The sequence below is a fragment of the Clarias gariepinus genome, chromosome 3 (genome assembly GCF_024256425.1).
Source record: "Clarias gariepinus isolate MV-2021 ecotype Netherlands chromosome 3, CGAR_prim_01v2, whole genome shotgun sequence".
Classification (NCBI taxonomy): Eukaryota; Metazoa; Chordata; class Actinopteri; order Siluriformes; family Clariidae; genus Clarias; species Clarias gariepinus.
In genome coordinates this window covers 3,082,362-3,093,009 of record NC_071102.1, presented here as the reverse complement: position 1 = coordinate 3,093,009, position 10,648 = coordinate 3,082,362, and the positions used below count along the sequence as shown (strand labels likewise).

Sequence of the window (10,648 nt, the reverse complement as noted above, 5' to 3'; positions counted from 1 at the left end):
AAAAAAGTGAATCTGAATTGGGCAGTATGGTGGCGTAGTGGATAGCACTGTGGCCTCACACCTCCGAGGTCCAGGTTCGATTCTTTTTGCATGTTCTCCCCGGGCTTGCTGGGTTTACTCCGGGTACTCCGGTTTTCTCCCACAGTCCAAAAACATGCAGATTAGGCTAATTGGTGTGCCCAAATTGTCCATGGATTGTGTAAATGTGTGCCCTGCAATGGATTGCCACTTTATCCATAATGTACCCTGCCTTGTGCTCTAAGTGTCCTGGAATAGGCCCCAGGCCCCCCATGGCCCTGTAGACAGAATAGAGCAATAAAGATATAGATGATGGTTGAGTTAGTGATTGAATCTCAATTGTTTGAGGGTTATTTAGTTTGTTAATCAAGAGCACTTAGAAGCTTTTTGAAGAACTCTGCATCATGGTTCCTTGTATCAATGCAGTACATACAGTAATGTATGGCTATTTTGTCAGATGCTTTTTCACAATTAACATAAACAAACAAATACAAACAAATAAACAAACCTCTTTTTCTTTTCTTTTAATATTAGCCCACTGACTGTTTTGGGATGAATATGGAAGTCCCAGGTCCCTTTTATCGACCTCAATCATTAAAAAAGACAATACATGATTTAGTGTCATACACAATCTTTTGCATCTTTATTTTGATCAGTAAAGCTGTAGCGACCTTCTATCTGGGCCATTGCAAGAAAATCAATTGGGTAATAGCGCCCTCTAGAGGAACACAGTCATTTTAAAAAAACATAATTTTTGTGATTATTTTAAACATTTTAAATGTTTCAATGTTGTCATTTTTATGTTGCAAATCAAAGGCAGTGAAGGTACCACATATAGTTCCTTATCCATCTAGAGTAATATTTTTTTTCCCCAAAATTTAATACATACCATATTAGTCAAAAGTTTGGACATACCTTCTAACTGAATGTTTTTTTTTTTTTTACATTCTTTAATGACACTAAAGATTTCAAAACCACGACATAACATAAATGGCATTAGGTAATTAACAACAACCAGCAGTCAGTTATTTAAAGACATGAAGGTTAGCTGTTCTGGAACAGTTCTTGCAAGAACAGTATTGTCAAGTGTATTTGCAAAACCCATCAAGCACCATGATGAAACTGACCTTCCCAGGAAAGCAAGACCAAAACTTACCTCCGCTGCAGAGGAAAAGTTCATTTAGAGTTACCAGCCACAGAAATCACTAACACACAGCACCTCAGATTAAGGACGTTATGAAGGATTTACAGAGCTTAAATAGCAGAACTAAACATCTCAATGTTAACTGTTCAAAGCAGATTATTGTGGATTTTGGACGCATTCAATGTAAAAAGAAATAAAAACCAGGAAAGACAATGGAATTAGAAGGGGTGTCCAAACTTAAGTCTGGTAGAATATAGTATAATATTCAGTAGTTTTATATATAATATATAAAACTACTGAATGGTTTCTTAATTATTACACTGAAATTGTAAACCCTATTTTTATGCTTGTTTTAACAGAAATTTGCAAAATTTTTCTATAAATGTTTTTTTTTTCTTAAGATACTGATCCTGTCATTGATACAGTTAACATGTGTGTTTTTTCACCTGATTAAAGGTTTTACAAATGTAGCAAATGAGTGTATTATCATTAAAAAAAGACATCAACTCTAATTCAAAACATGATTTTATTCTGCAGTATATTTAAAATGGATAAAATGAATAATAGGGAAGTGTTCACTCTATATAGCAGTCAGATAATGATAAATGAAAGCCAGTGTGTCACACAGCCTATTTGAATAGCTGATATATTTTTTATTTGATGGAAAGCTAGATTGTACTGCTGTGGTGTGATAACTCTTTGTGGTTCTAATTATCTTCTGATTAATGTGTAATTCTCTCTACAGCCTAATGGCTCTAACACACCTAATGGAGCACTGCTTTCAATAGAGCATAATAGAAGACTATAATACTTTTTTGAAATCTTTATTCTTTATGTAGAAAAAGGTTATCCATTAGCTTACGAATCTAGTATATATTTACTCCCCTGCCAATAACTCAAAGGGAAAAAAATGTTTTTTTTTCTGTTCTTGTAATGTTCATTAAGAGAGTAATTTTTGGTTTTAATTCTTCAAGGAAACACAAAGAAATCGATTGTGGCTGAATCACCTTGATGTTGTTGTTTTTTTTATTAACATGTTTATGGACATTCTAAATTATCACATTTTACTAAGAAAGAAGGAGAAAAAAATCTTCTCAAAGTCATGTTAATCAGTCTGGAGCATTTTTAAATATCAGTGGGGCGGTCATGAAACAAATTTCAGTCTTTTAATAGTGTGTTCCCAAGATTGATTTGTTGAGTATCACTGAATCCATTACTAATAACAGTCTTATGTACAAACATTTAGGTAAGAAAATCACATCAAGACCTCACATCCTCACTCTCCCCAACTCAATACAGTATACGTGAAGACAGTGACCACAAAACTCTGATATACACATAAAGGTCTACATTAGCAAATGATAAGTTGACTCAGTGCTGATAGAAGACATGGTGTAACTGAGGTAGCGTGTCTATCAAGAAGATATTAAACACACACAAGCACCAAATTTGTTCCTGAGCCGATCAGATTAGATCCAGTTCAGGAAGTTACAAAGCTTTGATGTCACTAGATGGTCACATCACTAGTGTTTATAGAAATTAAATTATATGACCAGTATGTCTGCTTTTTTTTGTGGAAAAAGATTTTTTGTGCATACTAAAAAAAATATTCAGATTTCCTTACATCCTGAAAAAAGGCAAATGTTAAGAATATGGATACACTAAACTGATATGTGGCTTTAAACAGTAGCAGTAGCAGCTACTATGCAACTAGACAATGCAGCAGTTTGTTCAGTACATGCATGTAAGGATTTCTTGAATTTTGGTAGACCTCCTTTTGTCTACTCAGTGCTCAGCCTGTATTCTGCTTGTCCCGCCTGGTACCAGGGAACCCCTCAATGATACACACAAGTCAGTGCTCAGTGAGACGTTCAAAGTTTATTGTGGGAGACAGGAGTATATATACGCACATACACAAAGAACCAAAGAAAAGGTGGATGCAGAAGTGTTTACATCCAGTCTGGAATGCTTTTAACAGATAAGGTAAGGAAGAACATAAATTTAGGAGTAGCTCTCAATTTACGAGCGTTTAACAGTTTTACGACCTTTAACATAAACTTCCATAGGATGTGTTTTTTGAAAGCACAGCTTATGTCGTGAGAACAGGACGAAAATCACTCTGTTCTCATGCACACAGAATACAATGAAACATACTAAAAATCAAATATTCCCTACAATTCCCCCCTTTTATTCATAAGAAATATCGTTGAATAAAACTCAGAGCTTTCAAGAAGTCGCTGGCGGATAATAGGTCATCGGACGCGGCGCAGGAACATAACCTGAAACATACTTGTACAAAAGATTTTGCACACAGCGAAAAATACATGTACCTAAAAGACATAACAACAATAAAATAAACAAAACCGGTACGACAAGGGAGAGATAAGGAGCCCATTGACCAAACAAAGTATACCAAACTCCCCAACCTACTTGACCCTTTTCATCATCCTTTAACTGAGAAGCAACCTCGCGCATCTTTTCCAAAGCAGTAGAAATTTTTCCATGTTCATCATCATTAGCTGGAATGTATGTACAACAACTATCACCTACCATAGCACAAACACCCCCCTTCTCTGCGAGGATTAAATCAAGGGCCATTCTATTCTGTACCGTGGTCAGTCGAAGAGCAGTTAATTCCCCTTTAATACCTTCTACAGCAATATTAGTGGCATTAACAAAAGTAGCTAACCTGTAATGTGTTACCTCAATCTGATTCCATAACTGAGTCACACCATATTGAGGAAAAAAAGCATGCCAAAATTTAACTGCCTTAATCTGTAACTGATGATCAGGGGGAGGGAATGGATCACTATCTCGCTTAAGGCGAGCATGATGTTGGGTTCCACGAGGGTTTCGTGTGACCAGTGTAAAAGAGCCTCTAAATTGAGAAGGGGCACAAATTCCAGCCCAGTTAGCAGGGAGGAAAATGTAAACAGCCTTATCACAAACCCAATACCAATCTGAATAGTGATTAATGGTCCCACGGGGGCCAGGGTGGATTACTGAGCAATTACCTTCAGGACAAGAACGATCTGGAGAATAGGGAAAATATGCTTCACTACACATATCTAGATGCATGTTTCCAAGAAATACAGAGCCATTTCCTATAAAGCAATAAGGATATTTAAAATTGGGCAAAGTGAAGACCTGGAAAGCAGTGACGAGAGCTCTTTTCCTCGTGCTGAAGCGGAGGAGGCTAATATCTAAAGCAGTAAGTGAATAGTCACAAGGGTTTGAGAAATTATGATCGTAGTGCATCAGTCTGCACCACCAGTCAGACCCTGTTTGATTCAAAAATAAGCTATGTGTCAGGTTAGAGTTAATATACTGAGTACCATTTCGACAGTAGGAACTAATACAAACTCGTGCAGCTACTAAGAGAGCTGATTCATTACCAGGTAGGGGTCTCAGTGACGTCTGTCCTACAGCGGAAGGGAAATGTTGGCACACATAACAAGACTCATTGGTATATTGCTTAGCGGTCCAATTAGCGAATCTCCAAAAAACATTATCATGTGGATGAGGTTGCACTATGTACAACAATCCCTTGTTCAAGATTAGGAGGACAAAAAGAAACTTCATCTCAAGGCAGGAGAGGTTTCCACTCCTAGTGCTGTTCTACAAGCTCTACAGGATGGAGTGTGACCAAAAGAATACACAGAAATATAACAAGTTGAGTGCAAACTCATAAATAACTACTAGTGGTGAACTATTGCCTTTCTTGACGATACAGTGCTCAGAGTGCGGGCACGCCCAATCTGCACTCGTCCCACCTTACGAGGCGCTAAGACACCACCAGAAATGCTACACTAATAGCAGAAGTAAAGTCATTCAGTGGCAACCCCAGGCGATCCCTCTGTGTCACGTCACTCTCTCTATGTCACATCACGGGTTGGACATCACTGCAGCACGTCTTTAGTCTAGGAAACAAAAATCACAGAGACAGAAAGATAATAATACACACGCATTTATTCATCCTTTGGTCTCACGCCGACAGGACATCTCTTCAGCCTAGTAGCATGGATCCACTGTGGAAAAAGATCAGTTAAGACAGCAGTACGAGTAATTGCGATTATTTCTGCTGGTCCATCATATTTACAATCTCCCAGTTTTCTGGGGGTCAAAGATTTTACCAGAACAGTATCTCCCACATTAAAAGGATGTGTGGGTTTTGTTGAGGGTATTGGAGTCACATTAGCAATTTGTTCATAATGTTTAGTTAGAGTATCTATCAGAGCAGCAGAATATTCAGCAATATGTACATCAAGATCAGTTGTTCCTATCGCGGGTTTACCTTTCCTCAATGGCACGGGAAAGGGTCTGCCAAATATAATTTCATGTGGGGACATGTGCACGTCTTTTCTTGGTGTCATTCTCATTTCAGCTAGAACAGCAGGTAACAGATCAACCCAGTTTTTACTTCCCATGGTTTGCATTGCTTTAGTCAATTTTTCTTTCAGTGTCCTATTTGTTCTTTCTACTATACCTGATGACTGTGGATGATAAGGAATGTGAAAATACCAGGACAGTGAAAGATATTTACACAAATTCTGTGTTAACTGAGATGTAAAAGGTGTTCCTTTATCTGAGTCAATAGCATGAGGCACGCCATAACGAGGTATTATTTCTTTCGCTAAAACTCGGGTCACCACCTTTGCATTCTCACGAGCACACGGGAAAGCTTCCACCCACCTAGAAAACTTGTCTACCAAAACCAGAAGATATTTGAATGTGCCACATGCAGGCATATGCGTAAAATCAATTTGCCACTCTGCAAACGGGGCAGTAGGTAATAGAAGACTTTCGTGTTTACCTAAACCCTTTGTCACATTATTCTGAGCACACACCAAACATCTAGATATTAATGAATCAATTGTTCCAAGCATGTTGGCTATGCAAAAGAGTTTTTTCATATCTTCCTTAACCCCCCTTCGCGCGCGATGTGTAACACCGTGGAACTCGCGCACGAGGAACGGAAGACAATGAGATGGCAGGCACAAACGACCATCAGCACAATACCATAAACCATCAGAAGCAACATAGGCACCTTGAGCTTGCCAAAAAGAGGAATCATTCGGCGTGGCTGAAGCTTGCAAAGACCATAAATCTACATCAGGAATCAAAGAGCTAGCAAGAAAGGATGTATTGATCAAATCAGAACCAGAGTCAGGAAAGAAAATCTGTTTTTGAGCTGCTTTTTTAGCAATACAATCAGCTAGAGAATTACCTCGCACTTCCATAGAGTCCCCAGAAGAATGACCCTTAGTTTTTACAATAGCGAGAGTACTAGGTAGATGGCATGCGTCTATCAAATCCTGAACTAGAGAAGAATGAGAAATTGGCTTACCCTCAGCAGAACGAAAACCCCTGGATTGCCAGATGCGGCCAAAGTCATGAGCGATACCAAAAGCGTAACGAGAATCAGTGTATATAGTGACATCTTTTCCCTCAGAAAGAACACACGCACGAGTTAGAGCAAAAAGTTCAGCTGCCTGAGCAGATGAGAAAGGGAGAGAGTAAGCTTCAATGGTTATATCTGGCAATGCACACACAGCATAACCACAAAGAAATTTCCCATCATACGGTTTTGAACAAGAACCATCTACAAACAGAGTGTCACCAGTTGCTAATGGAGTAGAAGACAGATCAGGGCGTATACTAGTGGAGTGAATGATCTCTGAACAGCAGTCATGATCTGTATCTACTAACGTGTCGTCCTGTGCATTGATCAAGCGTGCCAGAGCATATCCAAGGGTGTCAAAAGAAGAGGTGGATTTTATCTCTAAGTTACTTGTAGAACAAAGGATAATCTCATACCCAGACCTTCTCTGAGCCGTCATATGTTGTGTTTGAAGGTTCTGTAGCACTTGTTTAACTTGATGTGGAGAATACAAAATTAAAGGATGAGAGAGAACAATCTTCTCAGCATCTTGTACCATCACCGCACAGGCGGCCACAGCCCTGAGACAGGCAGGCAAACCTTGTGCCACAGCATCTAAAGTTTTAGATAAGAAAGCACATGGTTTAACAACACCCTGCTTGAGCAGTGAGCTTAAAATCTCATCTATTCCTGAAGCCTTGGCCTCGGAGAGTGGATATTGTTTGATGTACACAGGTTGCAAGTGTTTTAATTTAGCTTTATAAGGCACACAGTGAACTAACCCCACCTCATCCTTATGTTCAGCCCACAGACTGCTTGGCACACATTCAAGGGCAGCAGGAAGAGAGCTGTTCTGTGAAGAAAGGAAACAATTATTTACACGCATATTTGTAAGGTGGGAGAAAGAAACTGAATCAGGCATTTCAACAGTGAGTTTCACTCCAGAAAAAGTCAGGGACATGTGTAGCCTACTCATTAAATCACGACCTAACAGATTAAAAGGACAATCAGGCATGCAAACAAAACGATGAGAAAGATGAATTCCCTTATCTAAAGGACATGTTACAGTTAACTGGGGAGTAAAATAATTCCGTTGAGAAACCCCTTCAATTCCCACAGAGCTGATACTTTTATTCGAGAGCGGCCCCTCGTAATCACGACCCAAAGACGACATTGTGGCTCCCGTATCAACCAAAAAAGAGAATACGGAACCATCTATACATAATTCTATAAAGGGCAACTCATTAACCTGAGGTGACTCGAAAGTACAAAGTAACATTGCGGGGCTGGAACTCTGCGGGCATCCCTATGCATCATATGCTCCTACCTGCATCCCTGAGAAGGGATTGGGTCTATATTGCTGTTGTTGTTGTTGTTGTACTCGCTGTGGTGGCTGCTGGGAAGGATTAGGAGAAAACACCTCATTAGCATCATTCAATTGATTATACACATTTTGTCCACTACGTCCCTCATCTCGGGCCTTCGTGTGACATTCACGAGCCCAGTGACCTTCTTTATAACAATAATAACAATAACCAGATCTACGGGGTACACTCTGACCCTGCAGACCTCCTCTACCTCTTCCACGGCCTCTTCGGCCTCCTCTACCTCCCTTTTTTCCACCTCTGTATCCTTCACTTTCCACAAACAAACATGCCACTTGTTTATTTTCTAAAATACCATCTCCTTCTAGTGTTCTCACACGCTCACCTAATTTTTTAATAGTCATTGTAGAACGATCTGACAATTGAAACTTTAAAATTTTCACAATTTCTGGTCGACAATTATTCAAGAAGGTTGTAAGGAAAAGTGGGTTAGGATTTTCTTCAGGGAGGGGCATACCACCCAAAAGGGTCCAGGTCTCTCGAAACCGCTCCAGAAACCTGGATGTAGTCTCACTCTTTTCTTGTCTACAATTAGTTACCTGTGACAGATCTTGACTAGCTTGTTGACGTGCAAGAAGATAAGTAGTTAGCTCATCTTTTAAAAGTTTCATAGCCTCATTAGAATTACCCCAATGAAAGTCATATTCCTTCTTTTTCCGTCTTCCCCCACCCTCTACATCTTCCTGTTTCACCACTACAGTCCATGTGTCTTTTTCAGGGTCTAAGCATTTTACTGTTTTTATCAAATCAGCCTCATCGTACCCATCTCCCAAAACCGATTGCAAAATAAAGCGGTAATCCGCACCCACGAGCTGACAGTGCCTAGAAGCCTTTTTCAGCATATCAACAAAATGCAAAGGTTTGTTGGGAGAAGGGAGCATCTTAATAATGTCCTTCAGCGTGCTTACGGATGGTGGAAGGATTTTTGGACCCTTTGGTCCCATAGAGAAAACAAACGCAGTATTTTCTTGTCGAGGTTTGGGGCGAGACCTCTCATCCGGACCTTCATCGTCCGAATTATCATCATCCTCACCATCAGTATCCTCGGGATCATCCGATAGAGGGCTGTCAGAAGTTCGTCCTGACACCTTCTTGGGAGTCTTTCCCTTTCCTGAGGCACACACTTCCGACGAAGGTGAGCACGGTTTTGTGGGTACAGGGGAGACAGGCACAGATGGGCAGCTCACAAAAGGATTAGTGGGATTCAAATTAGGATAGATTTTCTCAACAATTAGTTGGTTAGATGCTGACGTTACTGTGTCAACAGGATATGGAGGAGGAATCGGAAAGGTTGAGTGAACAGGCGGCTTGAATTTAGTTTCAGATGTAACCTTTGGAATCTTTTTCTTCTGTATTTTAGTTTCTTTTATGTCTAAATATTTATCCCAAATAGCTTTCATTTCTACCCATTTTTGATAACATGAACCCATATAAGAATAATCCCAACCTGGATCACCCATACCCTCATATATCTGAGAGTAAGCAGAGGCTAGATATTCAGGCTTAAAAGTACCTCCTCGTGGATAGGTTAAAAATTGAGATTGTGGTTCAGTCCACCCTGATAAATTATCAAGCCAAGGTGTGGTAAAGTAAGTAAGTCCACACCTATTCATCCAGTCACGCGGAACCTCTTCTGGGTCCGGCTTTGGATAAGTAGTTGTGTTCTTATTACCCATTTTATAAATGTGAATAAACCCGCGACAGAAAAAACCAATATCTTCAACAAACAACACACAACACTTCAACAAAGACAACAACAAAGAGCTCAACAAAGACAATAACAAAAAGCGGGCAACAGAATACAGCTTCCACACTATGCTTCAGTTCAAGGAACCTTTCAGAAGCGAGCGCGCGCTAAACAGGCGTAAAAGCCCCAAGACAATCCTCCCCCGTACTGTATATGGTCCAGATACCAAAAACCAGTGAGCGTGCTTGCTCTATGCTTATAGAGAAAAAAATTTAAAAGCAACACTCACCTGATTAGAGGTATCCCGGACGAGCCCCCAAATTGTAAGGATTTCTTGAATTTTGGTAGACCTCCTTTTGTCTACTCAGTGCTCAGCCTGTATTCTGCTTGTCCCGCCTGGTACCAGGGAACCCCTCAATGATACACACAAGTCAGTGCTCAGTGAGACGTTCAAAGTTTATTGTGGGAGACAGGAGTATATATACGCACATACACAAAGAACCAAAGAAAAGGTGGATGCAGAAGTGTTTACATCCAGTCTGGAATGCTTTTAACAGATAAGGTAAGGAAGAACATAAATTTAGGAGTAGCTCTCAATTTACGAGCGTTTAACAGTTTTACGACCTTTAACATAAACTTCCATAGGATGTGTTTTTTGAAAGCACAGCTTATGTCGTGAGAACAGGACGAAAATCACTCTGTTCTCATGCACACAGAATACAATGAAACATACTAAAAATCAAATATTCCCTACAATGCAAAACATACAACAAGCTGAGGTTTCAGCAACAGGACATTAAATGTCTAAAAATAATACAAAGAAAAATAAAGCATGGAACAATGTAGCCGAAAAGTGGCTAGTTACGAATTTGTCAGCGAACCCAGTTTCACACTGATTAATGTATTATTTATTTTGTGTTGAACTAGAAAACTTTAAAAGCTACAGAATTACAAAATCAGAATATCATTTAAAAGTATAATTAAATTTAAAAAGTGAAACCCTGATACTATATAAATGCACTGAACATCAAGTG

At 39.5% G+C, this 10,648-nt stretch overlaps 1 protein-coding gene across 2 annotated transcripts; it reads right to left on the bottom strand.

The window, feature by feature from the left end:
• Nucleotides 1-2,940: 2,940 nt before the first annotated feature.
• On the bottom strand, nt 2,941-10,351 carry LOC128518882 (uncharacterized). 2 transcript variants are annotated; one of them, XM_053492239.1, is made up of 2 exons: nt 9,904-10,351; nt 2,941-5,082 (listed from the first exon to the last, which is right to left on the bottom strand). In XM_053492239.1, the coding sequence occupies exon 2, from the start codon at nt 4,742-4,744 to the stop codon at nt 3,389-3,391; it is 1,356 nt and encodes a 451-aa protein (XP_053348214.1). In that variant the 5' UTR covers nt 4,745-5,082; nt 9,904-10,351; the 3' UTR covers nt 2,941-3,388. The 2 variants fall into 2 exon arrangements, with proteins under 2 accessions (XP_053348214.1, XP_053348215.1); XM_053492240.1 differs by lacking the exon at nt 9,904-10,351 and adding an exon at nt 7,330-7,455.
• Nucleotides 10,352-10,648: the final 297 nt, after the last annotated feature.

Coding starts and splice junctions, on each gene's coding strand:
- LOC128518882 (XM_053492239.1), bottom strand. CDS start 4,744: ATGAAGTTTCTTTTTGTCCTCCTAATCTTGAACAAGGGATTGTTGTAC.